We start from the raw sequence: 22,722 nt of genomic DNA on the forward strand, positions 1-22,722 counted from the left end.
TAGCTAATGTATTATGATAGGAAAGACACTCTAGAGTAGTTGATCTTAATGATCTTGAATTGACTTATTTTTGACTCCAGTTATATTCATCTGTGTTGCTATGCAGAAGAAACCACATAATAATATTGCATATCTAAATGGTAAATGCTGGAAATGTGCATTTTTTTCCCATTTACATTTGATAATATCACAGCAGCACAACAGTTTTAAATGAGTTTTATTCAAATATTTTTCAATGTCTTATTCCTTAAGATGCACTCAATCTGGTCGTCTTTTTCCTCGGGGGGGGGGGAATAAAATTCTTCTACAAAAATGTAGATCTTTTTCCATTGTTTGAGCAAGTTGTGTTTTCAAATTGAAAAATAACTTGATGAAATTGAGAACACTTCCAATTAAGAGCACCATTTCACAAATGTAGTTCACAACTAAAATTCAGTGGTCAACATGGGGCTGGAGATTCAAAAAGATGGCCTCCATTATTGTGTGAAATAACAATGAACTATTATGTAGTGTTCAAATTTATCACATAAAAGCTAGAAAAGGAATTTGAAATGTATACTGTCAGAGGGGGCCAAGTTTTGTTGTTCCTTGTAATTCAAGTTTGCCATATAATATATTTGGGAATTGAAAGGTGCTGAATCTTAGTGCTGCATTCAAATAACTGTTGTACCTAAGTATTGAACACCATTCAAATTGCCTTGCATTTTTATTCAAAATACCTTGTGCCATTTCCTCAATGCAGTCCTTAACCTCAAGGTAACTGAAGTGGTTATCCAAATGTTACAAGAAAATTTGGCCTTGTAGTATCCATGCAAATAATATGTCTAACAACCATTTTCTTGAAGTTCCAAATTATTGGCAGTTGCCTCCTGGTTGCGACCGTCACTATTTGCAGAGCTGGTGTGGAAGTACGATGCTGCTTCACTTTACCCGAGCTCCCAGCAACAGCTACTCTACTAAAACCAGTGAGTGGAAAGGGGCTAAGAGTTGTGGAAATAAACTGGTCAGTCATGGGTTTTGAGCCCAGAAGTCAATGTCCTGATTATGTCTGCATTACTTGTGCAGGGGTGGGGGTTTTCATATGATGGCAGACATTCTTTTTGAAATTTTTTTTTAAAAGTGCTCGTAACAGTATGATCAATTCTGCCCAATTTTTAGTGGGCCTATTCAGAATGATTTAATTGCTGTAGCATACAGATGTGAGACTGTTCTGCCCTGAAGGTCTCCTTATTAAAACATTGTAAAATCATAAAAATGTTTCTGAATAATCCCTTTGAGGTAAATATTGAGACCTTGTTCCTCTCTTCTCTTGCCACAATACCATGGAGTTCTTCTTCCATAAAGTCCTCAAATACATTACATTTACGGGTGATTTTTATTTTTATTTTGTTTGCAAACTTGCCTTATTTCAACTGTGCAGTCAGCTATGTTTTCATGGTTTACATAGGACAACTCACATGCTGCAGTGCAAAATTCTGGTAGGCAAAAAGTTCACTTGTGTATTTTACCATAATATAAATTCAAATTGGGGCCAGTTCCATGTGGACTTCATCTGAGTTGCACAAAATTGGTTTTATTTTTAAATTGGTATGTATAGAAAAATATTTTAAAGAATATATGGATGTAAATGTATTCCAATCATAAACGTGTTGATCAAAATTCTCAATGACAAAAGATGGACACAGATCACTTATGGAAGGAATGTAGAGCAGGGTAGTTGTTTCTCTCAAACTCCTATTAAGTATGTACATTGTACCGAGTTTAGACGCTTGAAAGAGATTCAAAGGTAATTTATTTTCCTTAGCCCAGTCTGCATAATTGTATCCCAATGTATTAATGAAGAAATGAGTGAGGACCAGAATTTGAAATCAGTGAGATTTAAAGAAGAACATGCATGTTATCCAAAAACAGCTTTTAATTCATAAATCAGTAATTTTTTCCCTGACTATATTTAATGTGAATCTCCTCATTTCATTTTATTGAATTTGGTAAAGGATTCTTGCATGTGCTTCTGTTTTAAATTTGGTATATAAATGTTGTTTTGTTCCACAAGCAGTAATCAAAAGTATACTTCAGTTAAATGCAGTTCTTGTGATATTTTGTACATCTTTTTTTCCGTCAGTTTTGAGAAATACTTTTTGATGTGTTCGTTGACTTACAATGGGAAGGATCTATTTAAACCGGTGCAATCCAAGAAGGTCGGGACATATCGCAATTTTTTCTATCATATCAAATGGGATGAGCTGTGAGTATATTTTTGTTTCGCGTGCATACAATTGAGTTCTTGGAATGGAAGGAATCTGAAATAATTTCTTTTTTTATTGAAATACTCTAGTCAGCATCATTTGTGGAAAGAGAAACAAATCTAATATTTCAGAACACTGATCTGCCTCAGAGTCTTAAAAAGTCATTGACCTTAAATGTTTTCTCTTACTATTGGTGCCACCTGATTTGTGTAACATTTACTGTGTTTTCTGTTTTTATGAGCTGCATATTGATTGAGTTTTGCAATACTGTCAGAAGTGCTGTCAACCATCAATTTTTTTCCCATTTTCTGTCATACTTGGATCTCTCGGTGATCCAATCAATTGAAGAAATTAGCTGTTGAACCAAACCACTTGAAGAATGGCACATCACAGAGTTGGTTGCTACATGCTGAGGTATTGAGTGAGTTTGGGTGCTGTAGGCCAGTGGCCCCCAACCACCGGGCCGCGAGGAAATGATATGATTTGGCGATATGAAATGATATGAGTCAGCTGCACCTTTCCTCATTCCCTGTCATGCCCACTGTTGAACTTGAACGCAGGCGAGGTCATCAGTTGGTCATTAACGTACAACTACTCGATGAGTAAAAAACAAGTGTCACTTGAGAGTTTCTTTGGAAGAGGTGGTAGGGGACATAAAAGGCCTAACAATGATGATAACGCAGAGGCAGCTGAGACCGAGACAGGGAAAAAAAAAGAAAGCTTCCTTCAGCAGAAAATATGACGAGTCGTACATAAAATATGGCTTTAGTGCGACTGGTGACTCACATGCTCCAAGCCCCCTGTGTGTGATATGTGGAGACAAGCTGTCTAATGAGGCAATGAAGCCCTCAAAACTGCTTCGGCACATTGAGCCCAAGCAACCTGCACTTAAAGACAAACCCGTTGAGTTTCTTGAGAGGAAAAAATGTGAGCAAGCAGGACAGCAGTTAAGTGCTGAGAGTCACCACCTCCACAAATGCTGCTGCTCTGAGAGCGTCGTACTTAGTGGTTAGCCGTATTGCTAAGGCTAAGGAGCCTTTCACTGTTGGTGAAGAATTGATTCTGCCTGCTGCCAAGGACATGTGCCATGAACTGTTGGGGGAAGCTGCAGCTAACAAGATGGCACAGGTTTCTCTTTCAGCTACCACAGTTTCAAGGAGAATCGATGACATAGCGGAGGACATCGAAGCACAGCTGTTGGAATGGCTTAACGAGTCACCATGGTATGCTATCCAGGTCAACGAGTCTACCGATGTCGACAACAAGGCAATACTGCTGGTTTATGTATGATATATATTTCAAGACGATGTGCACGAGGATATGTTGTGTGCACTGCCACTGCCAACTAACACAACTGGGGCAGAACTATTCAAGTCTTTGAATGACTACATGTCAGGCAAACTGGACTGGTCATTCTGTGTTGGAATATGCACAGACGGGGCTGTAGCTATGACTGGACGGCTGTCTGGTTTCACTACCCGAGTCAAAGAGATTGCTCCTGAATGCCAGTCTACACACTGTGTCATACACAGGGAAATGCTGGCTAGCTGAAAAATATCACCTGATCTTAACAGCATATTGAGTGATGTTGTTGAAGTTATCAATCACATCAAAGCAAAAGCCCTTAACTCACGTCTTTGCAAGGAAATGGATGTAGGGCACAAATGCCTTCTCTTCCACACTGAAATCAGGTGGCTATCAAGCGGGAGAGCCCTGGCCAGGGTTTTTGAGTTAAGAGAGCCGCTACAGAGATTTCTTTCAGGAAAAAAGTCAACACTGGCAGCACACTTCAGTGATGAGGAGTGGATAGCAAAACTCGCTTATCTGTGTGACATCTTCAACCTGCTCAATGAACTCAATTTGTTACTTCAGGGGAGAATGACAAGTGTCTTCAAGCCAGACTGGAACTGAGGGGATGGCGAGTGGACAGGGGCATATTTGACATGTTCCCAAAATTAGCTGGGACTTTTGTAGAGACTGAGGCTGCTCCGTTCTTCTCAAAGCTGGTGCGTGATCATTTATCTTCACTGTTGACAGAATTCGAGTGTTACTTCCCAACCGCAAATGACTCAAAACGTGTAAAGGAATGGGTCCGTGACCCATTTGTGAATGTTCCCGGTGAATCATCCATGTCAACGCGGAAAGATGATCAACTTCTCGAGCTTGCAAATGATGGTGGGCTGAAAAGTATGTTTGATATAACATCTCTGCCAGCATTCCAGATCAAAGTCAAGGCTGAATATCCTGATTAAGCCACAAAAGCACTGAAAATGTTGCTTCCATTTCCAACATCATATCTCTGCGAAGTGGAGTTTTCTGCAATGGATGCAATGAAAACTAAATTGCGGAATAGACTGGACATAAGGAACCCCCTTCGAGTATCACTGTCTCCCATCACCCCTTGATGGGACCATCTTGTTGCAGGGAAACAAGCCCAGGGCTCCCACTGATTCAGCAATATTGGTGTGTTGCAATGATTTAATATGTTCATACGAGGAAAATATGCGCTGTGTGTTTAATATCCAAACGTTACTTAAAATGTTATGATGCTATTGACTTATAAGTGACTTATAATTGACATCCCTATATTCATGTGAGGAAAATGTGCGCTGTGTGTTTAATATTAAACTGGTCCGCAGTGCAAAAAAGGTTGGTGACCCCTGCTGTAGGCAACCAATTTTAGAAGGAGCTGTGGTAATGGTACTTTTCATTTCTGCAATTCGTACTTGATCATTTTGGTTGAGAACTGGTTTGTACTTGTCTGGTCATTTTGTTCACAGTACAAGTTTGAAGTTTAAAAAAATAGCTGACTGGATAAGCTGTGGAACCTGATTTGATATTCACAGAATCATACCGGTACAAACACCAGGATAAGTAGGAAGATGTAGGAGGGAGGGATTAACGAACTGATATGGATGAGGGAGAGGAGGTGTGATGGGGGAAGGTAGAAGAGAAAATTAGCCTTGTTTCATTCTATTGATAGCTTTTCAAAAGAGTCAACTTGGAATTTAAAGGCAAGTTGCAACTTCTTTATAATTCCTGAACCCTTGTTTATGAAGATTGAAATGCCATGAGCAATGATTTTTAGTTTCCCTTTCTTCTAACAATGTATGGTTGGAGATGATGAACATCTTTACTTTTTATTTGAATTTTTTCTTGTCATCTGCATTTAAGTCCATCCCATCCCCAGGTAATAGATGCTCCCTGTCTTTAAAGATGTCCATAAGTCAATTTTTGTCATTATGTCAGAAAATAGACAAAAATCACTCTGTGGTAATTCTATCTCCACAGTATGGTAATGAATGCCAACAAAAGCACATACGACTGAAGAAACTAATTCTACCCTTCATTGGAATGAATGTTTGTGTGTACGTCAGACTTAAGAATTTAATACAGTATTATGAAAGTTCACTTAAACATTTGGGTGCTCATAAAGTGGGTACTCTTAATCCAGATACAGCCTGTATGCCAAAACTGATTCTCAGTGATGTTGAAATGAGATCACTCTAATGGGCTGTAGTTTAAAATGCTCAATGGGATCCATGTAGAATGGTCGCCAAAGAGTAAGTTAAGAGGACAAACTTTCAATGCTTTGTGAGCTTTTGACCTCTGCAGCTTTCATTTTTTTTTAATTGACATCTTCAAATGATGTACAAACAGAAAGTCGGAAAGAGCTGCAAACAATTATTTATGGCTTTCCGTTTGATGTTGCCTATTAGGCAAGTTTCCACTCACATCTTCAGCCTGGAACAGTTCGGCTGTTTCCTTTGATTAATTATTCATATCGTAGTTGTGCTCTCCCAGTGGATTTGGTCAACTTTCAGGGAGATGGAGCAAACAGTGAGTACAATAATGTAAGACTGATCACCAAACACAGGAACAAATGCAGAATTACACTGTTCATTTTAATGTCGTTGAGAGGCAAATTTGCTAATTCTGTCTATAGTGAAGTATTTTTTTAAAAAAGATTAGCAGGTACTATTTTTGAAAAAAGCATTCTGACACAAAGCTAAATTTAGACTGTTTCTCATGAGTAAACCCAGCAATGTAGAACTATTGAATAGAAGGAATTTGTGGTTTTCACTGCACTTGAATAGGAGCAGCTTCAAAGTTAATGATTCTGAAACTAGGTCATCAGTGCTAAATTGTTTGTACAACCAAGGGCTTACATGGTCTTGCAATGAAACTGTAATGCCTCATTTTCTTTGAGGATGCCTTTTTCTGTGTCATTCCATATGTGGTCTGTGATTAATGTTTTTAATCATATGCTTTTCAGTTTCACTTGGTTGATAGAGTTAATATGAAAACTTTGTGTTAATATGTAGGTGCTTTTTCAGTTTCAATCCTGGCCACGTTAAATGGTTCAAATAAATATTTCTACAAACTACTACTTCGTGGTCCCTGACCAGCCATTTAATGTCCTTGCCTTTCAGAATCAGTTTTCCTGTTCAGATTTCACAGTTGGCCCTTGAAACAATGCTATGTCTCAGTTTGTATGGAGTTCCAAATCCCTCAGCAGCTGGATCGCCAGATTCTAACAAACAAAGAAAGGGACCTGAGTACCTCGGTCGAGTCTCCGTGCCTCTCTTTGACTTTAATCGGTAATATTCTTTATCTCATCTCCTCAGCACACTGTGACAAGTTAGATGAGTATCCTATTTTGATGGATTATGCTGATTTTCAGTTTGGGGCTCCATAGGGAGCCACCAGCTTGTTGTTATTCACATGTTTGCACATTCTGGACTTCAGTTGAATTCAGTTGCATTCCTGACGGTGCTGAGACAAGGGAACAGATTCACTTCATACCTGGCTAGTCAAACACCTCTGTACCATCTGCACAAGTGGGACCTCCCGGTGGGCAAACATTTTAATTCCAATTCCCAGTCCCATTCCAACATGTGGATCCATGGTCTCCTCGTATGCCAAGATCAGGACACCCTCAGGATGGAGGAACAACACATTGTATTCCATCTGGGTACCCTCCAATCTAATGATGTGAATATCGATTTCTCCTTTCAGTAAACAAATCCCCCCCCCCACACCCCCATTCTCCACTCTGACCTTTTACTACTTCTCACCTGCTTATACTTCTCCTGGGTCCCCTCCTCCTTCCCTTTCTCCTATGGTCCACTGTCCTCTCCTGTCAGCTTCTCCAGCCCTTGAAATTTCCCACCAACCTGTCTTCACCCTATCACCTTCTGGCTAGCCTCTTTTCCCTACCCCCCCCCCCACCCCCACCTTTTTCTTCTGGCATCTTCCCTCTTCCTTCTCAGTCCAGAAGAAGGGCCCCGGCCCAAAACATCAACTGTGTATTCCCTTCTATAAATGCTGCCTGGCCTGAGTTCCTCCAGCATTTTCTGTATGTTGCTCTGGATGCCCAGCAACTGCAGACTTAACTCGTGTTTGTTTTCAAGCTTATGCCCAGCTATAGATTGAGAGTCTCATGCATCCAAATTGAGTTATTTTGTATTTTATTTACTAATTTAAATGTAGTTCAACTATGTACCTGATTACTGGAAAGACACAGAAACAATAGGAAAGGTCTTCTGACCAGATTGGTTCATTGTCACATACGTCAGGGTGCAAAGAAATTCCCAAGATTGGTAAAAATAAGTACAATGAAGAGAGCAGCATAGAACCGTGGTGCAAAGATTATATTTCAGTCTGAAGTAGTACAAAAAGAAATGCAAAATAATGTGACAATAATGGAATAACTGGGAGCTAAATTATGAGCATGGAAATGTGGCCATTGGGGTGCTGCCCAAGGCCCTCTTCTAGTACCCTACTCCATTTTGCAAGGCCTAAGCAGTGGCTCCTCCAACACCTTGGGAGCCTAGCAACCATAAAATGTTGGTGCATCTGCAAGGCACAAGTTAGATCAAAGACTTTATATTTGACAAACACGTTGCTTGCTATGTTTCCAATAGTGGCAGAGTCTAGGACCAGTGGGTCCAGCCTGAGAATAGGAGGGCTTCCCTCTAGAATAGAGACAAGGAGGAATTTCTTTAGCCAGAGGGTGGTGAATCTGTGGAAATCATTGGGTATATTTAAAGCAGATGTTGATAGGTTCTTGATTATTAAAGGTGTCAAAGGTTATGGGGAGGAGGCAGGAGAATGGGGCTAAGAGGAATAATCATCCTTGGGTGAATGGCCTAATTCTGCTTCTGAGTCTTATGGACGTATCTGCTTTATTTCACAGAGTGTTAACAAGTGGAAGAAAGCTACTTGGTCTCTGGACATCGGAGTCTGTGAATCCAGGTGGTACGACTATCAATAAAAAGGGAAGCTCAATGGAGAGAGTTGTGTTGCAGGTGAATTTAGATCATTCTGAAAGAAGTTTAATCTCAGATATTTTCAACTCTGTACTTTTCCATGAAAACCTTGTTTGATTTCTAATTAGAAATTACAGCTAGTAACTAGAAGTGATAATTTGTTACAAAAGGGATGTTTTTTTTAATTAAACTATTAGTTTAACTGAGCATACTTTGCTAATGGATGACCAAAACCAAGGACATATTTCAGCCAAAGCTAAATGCTGACTTTAAAAATACTGGACCTCAGTAAGCTCTAATGATTTCCCATCCCAATACCATGTTTTCTTCTCGTTCTTTCAGATATTCGATGTACTTTTTTTGCCAATATTTGCACTGTAATAAGCATCCATATTTCCTTGCAAACAACTCCTGAGACCTTGAATTTCTTTTAATGATCACCAAAAACTTGAAACAAAATGCATTTTATATTGCAGCAATAAATCTTGTTTGTTCTGTCTCTTTGTGTGTTTTATATGCTTTAAATGTATATTTCTTGTATACAACAGGCCACAGGACAGCAGACTCTAACTTTTACCTTCATTTTCAATTTAGGTGGATTTTCCATCATTTGCATTTGACATTCTCTACTATCCTCCAGAGTCCAGTCGAATGACTGAGTTCGGGTTTGAAACACTTGATCAAGGTTTCCAGAAACAGCTTCTTGACGTGTTTGCTAAGGACTTGACATTTGAGTAGGTTCTTCCTGTTCATTTCAGCATTATATTTGAATTTGCTACTCATGCAGTGTTCCATTCAATGCACCATGTGTATCATTCAGCTTATGATATTTATTTGGATATACTATCATAGGTTTTGGAAAAAAATGAAATGATACAAAATTAAATACATTCATCTGGTATGCCTTGTAATCTGCAGTGAAGTAGCTGTTTAACAAAGTTGAACTGATGTCAAATTCAGAAAATGAATTATTTTGTAGATTTACTTGGCTGATTTAACAGTGACAAAGGTAATATTTATTTTTAACCTTTATGTTGAAAAGATTAATACTGCATATGAAAGACAAAGCCTGATGGGCCAGTATTCCAGTGACTCTCGTGTTTTGCTCCCCACACATTTGTTGGTAAAACAACATATCATTTAACCAATCAGACCAGAATATCCCAAGTTCAATGCCCCTTCTACTGAGTTGGTTAATCTGAATCATTTATACAACAAAATACAAGCTATTTGGCAAGAGTGAGATTTTCTATATCCAAAGCCAGATTCTTATTGCAGAGCTACTGGGTATCTGTCTCTTTCCTTCCTTCCTCTTTCCTCTTGAGTATGGATTTTACAAATAACTGTGGTGTCACATCCAGAAGGTTGTTTCTATCCGTTATCAGATCATAACATAAAGAAATACATTTGGCAATTCAGTTGCTTTTAAAACTTAATGTCTGCACAGAATTCTGCACTCTTAGCTGTTGATTTTGGTTTGGATTTCTGTTTTTTAGTGCATTGATTCTTGTACACTCACTTTCAGTAACTTGTTCATGTACAGACATAATATTTTATTTATTTATTGGGATACAATATGGATTAGGCCCTTCCAGCCCTTCAAGCCATGCTGCCCAGCAATCTCTTGATTTAATCCTAATCCTGGGACAATTTACAGTGACCAATTAACATACCAACTGGTACATCTTTGGACTGTGGGAAGAAACCGGAGCACCCAGAGGAAACCCATATAGTCACAGAGAACGCACAAGCACCTTACAGACAGTGGCAGGAACTGGGCCTGGGATGCTGGTGCTGTAAAGTGTTGTGCTAACCTCTGTTCTGAAAAGGTTACAGTTGAACTTCAGTGCACGTTAAGTGCTTGTGATATCTAAGTTCAAAGTAAATTATCGAAGTACATTTTAGTTGTCATAAATTGAGATTGAGTTAGATTGAATTAGTTGAGACTGAGATTGTCATTTAGTTGAGATTCATTTTCTTGCAGGCATCATCAAGAAAACAAGAAAACTAATAGAATTCACAAAAAAATACATAGGCAAAGACTGGCAAACGGCCAGTGTGCAAAAGACAGATTATGTAAATAAAAGCATACAACTGAGAGCATGGGTTGTAAAGAGTCTTGGAAAGTGAGTCTGTAGGTTGTAGAACCAGTTCAGAGGAGTCCAGATTGATGTTATGCATACAGGTTCAGGAGCTTAATGGTTGGAAGGTAGTAGCTCTAACTAATACCTTGCTTCAGCTTCTGTGGAGCCAGCGTTCTGGTATCATGCCTGCAGGTGCCAGTACACCCAGTATTCATGTTAAGTAATTATTCCTTCATGCATGAGACCAGATAAAATGTCTGTGCATAAACTTAACCATGAAGCTACTATATACCACCCCTACTGAGCCTTATTGTGCAGAAAAATACAAATTGCATCCACAGAAGATGCCTGACCCATTGAGTTCCTCCAGCAGAGGAATAGTTAACGTTTCAGGTTTGCGTGATGCAGTAGCCTCCTAATACTATTCAAAGAATGTGGGCTTTGCCAGGATTTAATTACCTATCCCTAATTGCCCTTGAGAAAGTGGTGGTAAGCTGCCACTTTGAACTGCTACAGTTCTTAAGGTGGTGGTGGTATACCCACTGTGCCGTTATCTCTCAGATTTTAACCTAGCAACAGCAATTTTTTTTCTAAGTTAGGGTGGTGTGTGGGTTGGAGGGCAACTAGAAGTTGCCTGCTTTTGCTGCCCTTGCCCTACTGGCTAGTAAAGGTCACGGGTTTGAAAGGTGCAGTCGGAGTAGACAGTGGTACAAATTACTGCTACTGTGCATCGATGTTGGATTGAGTGAACGCTTGCAGATTTGTTATTTACCCTGTAGGCTGCCATATCCTGTATGGGGTTGAGCTTCTTTACTGTTGCTGAAGCTGCACTCATCCAGATAACTCTTGTCTGAATTATGCCTGTCTGGGATAGATACCATAGGAATGGTTTGTGAGCTAAGAATGTAATGCAATGTGCTTACTTTTTCACAGGATATTGTGGGTCTCATTTTATGGAGAAGATGGTTTGTCCTTTATAGTAGGATAATGAAAATGATTGTTTTAACAAGCAGTTTTATTTATCTGCAGACTGTCCAAGGCAGATAAAGAGCTTTTGTGGGATAAGAGGCAGTATTGCTTTTCCCACATTAATAGCCTTCCCAAGATACTTGCTAGTGCACCAAGTTGGGACTGGGATGCTCTACCAGAAATCTACTCTCTTCTTCAACAATGGACACCACTCCCTCCTGTCTCTGCTCTGGAGTTACTGGATTCCAAGTAAGATTTCTTACTAATGTCTGACTTTTCTTCAAATGGAACCGTAATGTTACTTAGTTTTATTTCTCTGACTGGAGGCCTGTGATTAGTGATGTGCCTCAGAGATTGGTGCTGGGTCTGTTGTTGATTGTCATCTATATCAATGATCTGAAATGATAACGTGGTAAACTGGATTAGCAAATTTGTGGGGGGAGCAAGGAAGACTATCAAAACTTGCAGCGAGATCTGTACCGGCTGGAAAAATGGGATGAAAAATGGCAGGTGGAATTTAATGCAGTCAAGTGTGAGGTGTTGCATTTTGGGAGGCCCAACCAGGATTGGTCTTATACAGTGGAGTGCATCGGACACTGAGGAGTGCAGTAGAACAGAGGGGTCTGAGAATACCTACCCATCATTCTTTGAAAGTGGTGCCGTAGGTAGATAAGGTTGTGAAGAAAGCTTTTGATGCATTGGCCTTCACAAATCAGAGTACAGGAGTTGGGATGTTATGTTGAATTTGTGTAAGGCAGTGGTGAGGCCCAGTCTGGAGTTTTGGTCACTATGGGTAAAATGTCACTAAGATTGGAAAAAGTGTAGAGAAAATTTACAAGGATGTTGCCAGGACTTGAGGGCTTGAGTTATACGGAAATGTTGAATAGTTAGGACATTATTCCCTAGAATGAGGGGAGTTTTGATAGAGGTATGCAAATTATGTTGGGTATAGATAGGGTAAATGCAAGCAGGCTTTTTCCACTGAGGTTGGGTGAGACTACAACTAGAAGTCATGGGTTAAAGGTGAAATGTTTAAGAGGGAACAAGGGGGAAAATTCTTCACTTAAGCCCTAACAAGCCCCAACATCCTGACCACAGCTGCCAGTGGTGCAAATTCACTACCCTCTGGCTAAAGAAATTACTCCGCATCTCTGTTTTAAATGGACGCCACTCTATCCTGAGGATGTGCCCTCTTGGCCTGGACTCCCTCACCATGGCAAACATCCTTTCTACATCCACACTGTCTAGGCGTTTCAACATTTGAAAGGTTTCAATGAGATCTCCTTCATCCTTCTGAATTCCAACGAGTATACACCCAGAGCTATCAAATGTTCCTCATATGATAACCCTTTCACATCTTCCATGACATTCCCATATCATGAATGTGATTTTGAGAGAAAAATAATTAAAAGTTTCTTTCATGCCCTCTGAATGCTTTTTCAACTTATTTTTATTATTTTCATTGGAATCAAATGAGATGATGAAATATAAATTTAAATGTATTCCATCCTAAGCTGCGTACAATTCATAACATTATAGTGTATCTTAAGTAACAAAGTTGACAGTAGCAAGTATACTCAAATCACAGGTTCCTTAAGGGAGTTGTGTAGTATTGATCAAAGCTGAAAATGAACAAATTAAATCATTACACATTTTATGACTGAGATTCTGTGTTCTTCTGGCATCGTGGGATGTCTGATTTTGTTTTTTTATAGAGTTGTGACCCATTCAGCTATTCAGTTTCTCAGTTCATTCTGTTCATTGTGTATTTGGAATTCTAAGTTAATGCTAAAATGATCCTTCCCCCTTCCAAATGGGGACATCCTTCAATAATCAGTTGGTTTTGGGTGCAAGCTTTCTTCAGTTAGCTCTTCTCAGACAGATAAAGGAAATGATCTGAAATTGCAATCCACAGCATTCTATTAAGTTCAAGCCACAGCTGATATTCACAAAAGCTATTTGTGTGTGATTGTTGGAAGTCTGTAAGTGTGACCATTTGGTGAGGGCAGATTCTAGATTTTACACAGGCTATCCATCAGCAAGGAACTAAATCTTTGACGATCATCATCCTTGGTGGTGATCCTCAACAACACCTCTTCAGCCAAGAAAGTAGAGCAGCATTTTTGCTTCCTGAGAATTTTACGATGAGTGAGGCTCCCACCTCCCACCACCACCTCCATTCGAACCTATTTTTAGAAGAGTGCCATTGAGAATTGAATTGAACTGACTTTATTTCTTACATCCTTCACATACATGAGGAGTAAAAATCTGTATGTTACTTCTCCATTTAAATCTGCCATACGCAATCATAGTAATTTATAATAAATAGAGCAGTCAATGTAATATAGAGTACACTCAAATCAGTATCAGTTCATCAGACTGATGGCCTGGTGGAAGAAGCTGTCCCGGAGCCTGTTGGTCCTGGCTTTTATGCTGCGGAACCACTTCCCGGATGGTAGCAGCTGGAATAGATGGTGGTTGGGATGACTTGGGTCCCCAATGATCCCATGGGCTCTTTTTTACACACCTGTCTTTGTAAATGTCTTGAATCATAGGAAGCTCACAACCACAGATGCACTGTCCGCACCACACTCTGCAGAAATCTGCAATTAAGGGCAGTACAGTTCCCATACCAGGCAGTGATGCAGCCAGTCAGGATGCTCTCAGTTGTGCCCCTGTAGAAAGTTCTAAAGATTTGGGGGCCCAAACCAAACTACTTCAACCATCTGAGGTGAAAAAGGTTCTGTTATGTCCTTTTCACCACACAGCTGGTGCATACAGACCACATGAGATCCTCGGTAATGTGGATGCTGAGGAACATGAAGCTGTTTACCCTTTAAACCCCAGATCCATTGATGTCTCCATTCCTCCTGTAATCCACAGCCAGCTCCTTTGTTTTTGTGACATTGAGGAAGGGGTTATTTTCTTGACACCACTGTGTCAAAGAGATGACTTCTTCCTTATAGGCCACCAGGTATTGCTTGAGATAAGGCCAATCAATGTAGCGTCGTAGGCAAATTTAATTAGATTGGTGCTTTGACTGGCGATACAGTCATAGGTACACAGGGAGTAAAGGAGGGGACAGTACACAGCCCTGAGGGGCTCCTGTGTTGAGAGTCAGAGGGTTGGAGGTGAGGGAGCCCACTCTTACCACCTGCTGGCAATCTGACAGGATGTCCAGGATCCAGCTGCACAAGGCAGAGTCAAAGCTGAGGTCTCTGAGCTTCTTGTCGGGCCTGGATGGAACTATGGTGTTGGATGCTGAATTGTAGAGTGTCCTGACCAGCTGCAGCACCATATGGTACAGGAATTGCAAGGCATCTGACCACGTCCCTGCAAAGGGTTGCGAGGACTGTTGAGACCATCATTGAGGTCTCTCTTCCACCCATTCATCATGTGGGCTGTGTACGCAGGATCCTTAGGAATGTCCGTGATCCCTCCTATCCATCAGGCAGGAGGTACCGTAGCATTAGGACAAGGACTGTTAGGATGGGAAACAGCTTCTTCACCCAGGCAGTGAGACTACTGAACTCCCTGCCAGCATCCAGGTGTCATCACTCATGAAGAGCCAGTGGTGTAATACTGTTTACTTTTTAACTTGTGTTGTAAATGCACTTCATGCTAAATGTCAATCTTCTGGAATTATTTTAATTTATTATTTTGTGGTAATATTACTTTGTGTTGTGTGTGAGTTATATATATTGTGTTGTGCACCTTGGTCCTGAAGAACGTTATTTTATTTGGTGGTATACAAATATATGCTTGACAATAAACTTGAACTTAATGATCTATTTGATGAAATCCACTGTCATTTTCCCTATTTATTATATAATTCTTTCTGAAATTACCTTATACATATTTCTTATTTCCCAGGTGTTTGCATTTAGATTTAGCCAGTATTTTGTTTCCTTTTTCTCTCTCTCGCCCTCCTGTCTTTGCCCTGTCTCTGCCTTTGTAGGACCATCTGTAATTCGTAACACTCTGGCACAAAATGTGAAATGAGCATGCCCTCTAGTTTTCTGGATTCTGGTGTAAATTTTAGTTAAAAATTTCAATGTGCCACTACTAGCAACAAGAAAACATAAAGGACTGTAAGGATCTGCATGTACTTCATCTACATCTGGGGATCTGTTAAACTATCTGCAAACAACTAAGACTGTACACTTAGGTATCCTCTGTACTTAATAAAATGGCCACTGAGGGCATGTTGTGGGCTTCTGCTGCTGCAGCCCATCCACTTTGAGGTTCGATGTGTTGTGCATTCAGAGATGCTCTTCTGTGCACCATTGTTGTAACACTTGGTTATTTGAGATACTCTCACCTTCCTGTCAACTTGAACCAGTCTGGTGATCCCTCTCTGACCTCTCCCATTAACAACCTGTTTTCACCCATAGAACTCACTGGATATTTCTTGCTTTTCGCACCATTCTCTGTAAATTCTAGAGACAGTTGTGCGTGAAAAGCATAGATCGGTTTCTAAGATACTTAAACCACCTTGTCTGGCACCAACAATCATTCCGTGGTTAACGTCACTTAGATCACTTCTTCCCCATTCTGATATTTGATCTGAACAACAACTGAACCTCTTGACCATGTCTGTATGCTTAATGCATTAAGTTGCTGCCACATGATTGGCTGATTAGATATTTGCATTAATGAGCAAGTGTACCTAGTAAAGTGGCTACTGAGTGTATATTGTGTCTGTGTTTTACTGCAGCTGAATGTTTGAAGAGTTTCATTTTAACTTCATAGTTACACAGCATGGAACAAGCCATTCAGCCCATCAAGTCCATGCCATTCATCAAACTAACTCTGCGCTAATGCCATTTCATTCCCCTCACATTTAAAGTGGCATGCTTGAGCATTTGCTCATGAAAGTTCTTTATAGGTTTGCAGATAAGGAAGTGAGAAGTACAGCAGTGAATTGGATTGAACAAATGACTGATGATGAACTGGTTGATTATCTGCCTCAGTTTGTAGAGGTATGTCATTTGTTTATTCATAATCTCAAACACTTGTACTGTTGCATATTAAATTCTTTTCTAATGCAAAACCTGCTACAGTCTATTTTTAAATTGAATTTTATTTTACATAATTCTATTTCTGGGGAGGTGGAATCAGATGGGAATCTATTAATATTGAAACATTCTCATCAATGATACAGTTGTGATTCCCCAACTAAATCTGCTCACTTACAAATATTTTTTTAATATTGATTTGATTTAAGCTCATTGACCAGAAGCATTAGCATCTGTCTGCAGATAATGCATTTCCAGCAAATGCTGTTTTTATTTCAGACTTCCAGCATCTAACCGATTTTGCTTTTGAGTCAAAATTATTTCTCTTATGTACATTTCTAACAGTTTGGGGCAAAACAGCCTCGTCACTTATAGAAGCTAAGTATATATTTTTTAATTACTTTCGATTTGAATGTCTCCCTGCTGTTCTCGAAAGCACGTGTTATTTTAAGAGTTTGCTGAAAGTAATGCGAATTCCATAGTTGCTTTTTGTTTCATTTATAGGCTGTGAAGCATGAGTGTTACCTGGATAATGCATTGGTGAAATTCCTTTTATCTCGAGCCCTGGGGAATGTTTGTGTAGCACACCACTTATACTGGTAAGAAGATAACTTTAAACCACAAACCTTGTGAACGTAACAAATGTTATTTTCTTGGCTGACTTCCTTGGGAAAATTTTATTTTTATTTTATTCATTTTCCACTAAAGCTATTATTCCTGCGGCTCCTAAACAAGTTGAAAAAATGTATAATTGATTTCAGTGCAGTCTATTATGACGAATGATAATTGGATATATATTTCTATTTGAAAAGACTGTAGCTTCTTTGTAAGGGAATTAATGACTTGCCAATATCAGATGACATTCACAAATGCAGGAATGATTTGCAACAGAATAAAGAAGGTATCAAAGTCAGCAATGAAAATCTCACACCACCCTGCATTGGCATTCAGATGCACAGTAGTAAAACTCTTATATTAAGTTTGCTTTTTTCCTTGGCAAGTGCTCGCTATTTTCATTTTGTGATATAACTGTAAGATGGATGCTTTCATACCCATACCTTTGTTGTTGTTGATACGGAACTAGGTCAAATACTCTTTTTATCTTAGTCTGAATCCTCCAATTTCACATTTAACCATCAGGATATACATCCATTTACCAAGTTTACAGTGTTGGTGCGTGGCCTAGTGGATAAGGCATCGGTCTAGTGATCTGAAGGTCACTGGTTCGAACCTCAGCTGAGGCAGCATGTTGTGTCCTTGAGCAAGGCACTTAACAACACATTGCTCTGCGACGACACCGGTGCCAAGCTGCTTGGGTCCTAGTGCCCTTCCCTTCAACAACATCGGTGGTGTGGAGAGAGGAAGGCTTACAGCTTGGGCAACTGCCAGTCTCCCATACAACCCTGCTCAGGCCTGCACCCTGGAAACCTTCCAAGGCGCAAATCTATGGTCTCATGAGACTAACGGATGCCTATAAGCCAAATTTAAAAGCCCTTTGACTGTTCAGTTCACAGTCAAACAAGTCAGCTTTCTGTTGCTACCTGTAAAGGGTAGCCCAGTGCAAATAACACATTCCCTGCAGTTCTTCCTTGGTGTTTCCCCGAGAGAGGGGCTAGTCAAGTAAAGGTGAAGTGATCGGGTGGTTGGGATAAATTGAACCATATCTTTTGCCTTCCCTTCCTCACTAGCATACTACCTCTCAATTATGAACTCCAATAATATGGCTCAATTTACCAAAATTAACCCCACCTTTGTGTAACTCCCCCTCTTTCACCCCTTCCACTGATTCTATGGTCCTGAAGAAGGGTCTTGGCTTGAAATATCGACTGTACTCTTTTCAGCCTGGCCTGCTGAGTTCCTCCAACATTTTGTTTGTGTTGCTATGGTTAGCTTGCTGGCCCAATCTTGAATAATTTCCTCTGCTCACATTGAACTATTTGTTGTTCAGCAATTTCATATTGTACCCTTAATCAGAATAAAAGATTAATCTAACTTTTAGGAGCATTTCATTTGACTTGAGCTTCCTCTAAGAAGTCTGTCACTAATATTTTCTTTCTCCAATTCTGACATTGCTTATCTCTGCCTGTCTCATTCAGTAATGCAGTTGGAAATAAGGTTTTGATAGGACCAGACTAGTGTACTCCAATGTTTCTGCTATCTCTTTGTCTTTCATTTGCCATGAAATTGACTTCATCCCAAGTCTTGTATTCTTATGCTCAGAGAGTTCTGCTTCTTCTTCTCTTTGTGCTCACTGATCTATATTGGCTCCTGGTCTGTCATTAACTCAAAATTAACATGGACCTTCTGAACACAAACCTTCAATTCCTCATTCCTCCCTCATCATCTTCTGCGGCCCTGCAAGAGTTCTGTTACCACTTGCATATTCACCAATACCATTCCAGACTCATCACGAGAAACAATATTTTGCCATTATTATATAAAACAGCCTCAATTGGCAAACAAAAGGATGGGGAGTTAGTTTTGGTTCATTCAGATGCAAATTAAATTGGTTTATTTCAGAAATAGTACCAGATTTTGTGGTGAAAAGTAGCTGGGTTTATTTTTCCACGGATTTCCTCAACCTTCCTCAGCTACTACAGCTTACCTAAACACTAGTGGGACTTTATTGTAGCCATTTCACCTACCACCTTGCATGTCTTTGGAATGTAGGAGGGAACCAGAGCACATAGAGGAAACATACATAGTCACAGGGAGAATATGCAGACTTCACACAAACAGCATTGAAGGTCAGGATTGAACCTTGATCACTGGGGCTTCAAGTCAGCATGTCTACTTGCCTTGCAAAATTCATGAACTTTATTGCATGCAGTAGATTTGAATTTGGAATTGCTGGCCTAAAATATATTTTATATCTGTGGACTGCCATTCCTTCAGTGTTTCAGAAATCACCCTCCTTTTTAAAGTAAATATTGTTTTAATTTATAACAACATCCACAATTCCAGCGTCTGCAAATTTTCTTGTTTGTTAATTTATAATGTTTATTTTGTTCAGGCTGTTTTAGGTTCTAAATACTGTGTATGTTCCAATATTTGCACTCTAACATTGCTATAAGTATTTAATTTCTGCATCGTAATTTCCTAGTTTGGTGCCTATGAATGTTACTCACTGCAAAAGGCAACCCAGCCCTTTGATGCTGTCACTGTAGTTGGATGACTGAGACCCACAACAATTGACGCCCAATTGTAAATAATGGGGTCAGAAGGATTCGATCTTAACTGTCATGGGCACTTATAAAGTTCCGTCTACTTCCGTCATTGTTGCTAAGAATATTTGGGCTATTGTTTTGACGGGTAGCTTAACATGACATCAAGAAATATTAGCATGCTGAGAGGTACAGATAACCATAAGTTTGACGCTTAAAGTCTAATTTTTAGATGAAGGTTTTAATAACCCCTCTCAATAGGTTCTTGGTATTAATTCCAATTCCACAGAAGGAATCAGACATATTTAGAACATTAAACTGAGTACAGGTTGTTTTGTTTGTGCTATCATTCCGTAAGCGCCCTCTGAATAATTTGAATCAGTAAAACACTCAGGCTTCTACAGTTATAGAATTAAATGTTCTGTTGGATAGAGTGGGTTCTGTCGTACACATTACTCCAAGCCTGAAGTCATATCACCATCACTCATTACTTAACTGTGAATAGATGCTTTTACCAATGAATTCCAATTTAGGGACCAGAAATAAACACACATTATAGCTTGTGTAAAATTTGCCCAAAGTCGGGACAACATAAGAGTGTAATTGACCAAATTGTTTCTGTGAGTAATAGGCAAAATTGTCTCCTTGCCTGTTATTGAAGGAATTTAATTGAGTTTGATTAAAACACAGGTTAAGCACCTCTTATCCAAAAATCTCTAAAATCCAAAACTTTTTGATCACTGAACATGACAGACAGACAGACATATTTTATTGATCCCAAGGGAAATTGGGTTTCGTTACAGTTGCACCAACCAAGAATAGAGTAGAAATATAGCAAAATAAAAGCAGAAGTAATTAAATAATAATAAGTAAATTATGCCAAGTGGAAGGCATAATGACGGCATAAATGGAAAAATTCCACAGCAATGTACAGGTCTCTGTGCATCACAGTTCTGAGAAGTGACCTTATTACATAAAACTACCTTCATGGTATATGCATAAGCTGTATATGTAATATAAATGGATTTTGTGTTTCAAAACTTGGGTTCCATCCCTAAACTATCTCATCATATTGATGCAGATATTCCAGAATCCAAAAAAAAATGGAACAGTTCCGATCCCAAACATTTCAGATAAGGAGTGCTGAACCTGTTGTTAATTTGTCCTTCCCCAGTCCCATTCCTAAAGTGAGCATAGCCAGTATTGGAGACCCTGTTGATGATAAATGGATTTTGCATTTGCAGTGGCAGTTTCAATGTGAACATGCTGGATTTGCTAAATTTAGCCTCTGTGAACAATCAGTTCTTCCCAGCGGCCAACTGAGTGATTCTCTAAAATTTAATCTGGGATTGGTATGATATGCGTAAACCCTACAATTCAAGACTGAAACCACAACCTGTAAAAATTATCGTTTTATGTTATTGATTAAATAAATATTGGAGCTCAGCTTTGTTGACTTATTATTTGCCATGCCCTCAGTCATCATTTTTTTTCCTCCGTTGGTGAGGATAACACCTGATACAATCCAGAACTATAGTCAATAATAAATACTCTTTCTTTTCAACAGATGCTATTGCTTTTAAATCTACAGTTTGTTTTAGATTCTTGGAAACATAGCCCTTAATCAATTCCTGACCATTAAAAATTTATTGTGCTTTACCTTGTTACATACTAATAAAGTATGTCAGGTAAAGGAAGTTGAACTTCCTGGTACATATAGATTCTTAGAATCATCATTAAAACAAGAATGGCACAAAAGAAAGCTAACTAAATCTTGGGGTCAGCCATTTATCAAAAGTGATGTCAAGGCTTTGGAACAAATGAAGATGTTTTAGCAGGCTTGGACAAACTTGTGTACTTTTCTCTAGAGTGGCAATGTGGAAAGGAGATCTGCAATGGTTTATAAGATTCTGAAAGGCAAAGATAGAGTAGACAGCAAATATCTTTTTTCCCCAGGGTAGAAATGCCTAACAATAGAAGGCATGCATTTAATGTGAGAGGTGGTAAGTTCAAAGGAGATGTGAGGGGCAAGTTTTTTTTAAACAATGGTTGTTGCCTGAAATGCACTGCCTGGGGTGGTGGGGTGGTGGAGGCATATACAATAGAGGCATTCAAGAGGCTCTCAGACGAGCACAGAAATGTGAAGGAAAGTGAAGACATGGACATTGTTGAGGCAAAATGGATTAGTTCAGTTGTGCATTTGATCACTAATTCAATTAGTTCAGAACAATGCTGTATGCCAAAGGGCCTCTTCCTGTGCAGTTTTGGGCTCCGTATGTTAGAAAGGATATACTGACATTGGAGAGGGTTCAGAGAAGATTCACAAGAATGATTCCAGGAATGAAAGGGTTACTGTATGAGGAATGTCTGGCAGCTCTTGGGCTGTATTCCCTGGAGTTCAGAAGAATGAGGGGGCATCTCGTAGAAACATTCCAAATGTTAAAAGGCCTGAACAGATTAGATATGGCAAAGTTATTTCCCATGGTAGTGGAGTCCATGACACGAGGACATGACTTAAGGATTGAAGGTCATCCATTTAGAGCAGGGATACAGAGAAATTACTTTAGTCAGAGGGTGGTAAATCTGTGGAATTTGTTGCCATGAGTGGTGTGGAGGTCAAGTCATTTGGTTCATTTAAGGCAGAGATAGATAGGTTCTTGATTAGCCAGGGCAACTAGGGTATGGGGAGAAGACTGGAAGAATTGGATCAGCCCATGATTGAATTGCTGGAGCACTCGATGGGCCGAATGGCCTTACTTCTGCTCCTATATCTTATGGTCTTATCCATTGCAACAATTTACAGGACGAGAAGAAAACTTGGATCAGTTGTATTTACAGTACTTGCTACTGAGAGTAGTTAGGTTCTGGAATATACTGCCTACATGGATGGTGGAAACAAAGTCAACAGTACAGGCAGTTGTGACAGAATGATTTGGAGAGCCATGGGAAAGGAGAGGTGTAGTAAGGCC

General features: G+C 39.5%; 1 protein-coding gene across 3 annotated transcripts in view; it reads left to right on the forward strand.

The window, feature by feature from the left end:
• The window catches only part of pik3c2a (phosphatidylinositol-4-phosphate 3-kinase, catalytic subunit type 2 alpha), a 156,252-nt gene that overhangs the window by 97,742 nt on the left and 35,788 nt on the right, over positions 1-22,722 (forward strand). For all 3 annotated transcript variants that reach the window (XM_073049394.1, XM_073049393.1, XM_073049392.1), the window contains exons 12-18: positions 2,123-2,245; positions 6,680-6,847; positions 8,446-8,557; positions 9,113-9,252; positions 11,632-11,820; positions 16,460-16,553; positions 17,094-17,188. In XM_073049394.1, coding sequence (XP_072905495.1) covers positions 2,123-2,245; positions 6,680-6,847; positions 8,446-8,557; positions 9,113-9,252; positions 11,632-11,820; positions 16,460-16,553; positions 17,094-17,188 — 921 coding nt within the window. The remainder of the gene's footprint in view (positions 1-2,122; positions 2,246-6,679; positions 6,848-8,445; positions 8,558-9,112; positions 9,253-11,631; positions 11,821-16,459; positions 16,554-17,093; positions 17,189-22,722) is intronic.

Source organism: Hemitrygon akajei, chromosome 6, assembly GCF_048418815.1.
Source record: "Hemitrygon akajei chromosome 6, sHemAka1.3, whole genome shotgun sequence".
Lineage (NCBI taxonomy): Eukaryota > Metazoa > Chordata > Chondrichthyes > Myliobatiformes > Dasyatidae > Hemitrygon > Hemitrygon akajei.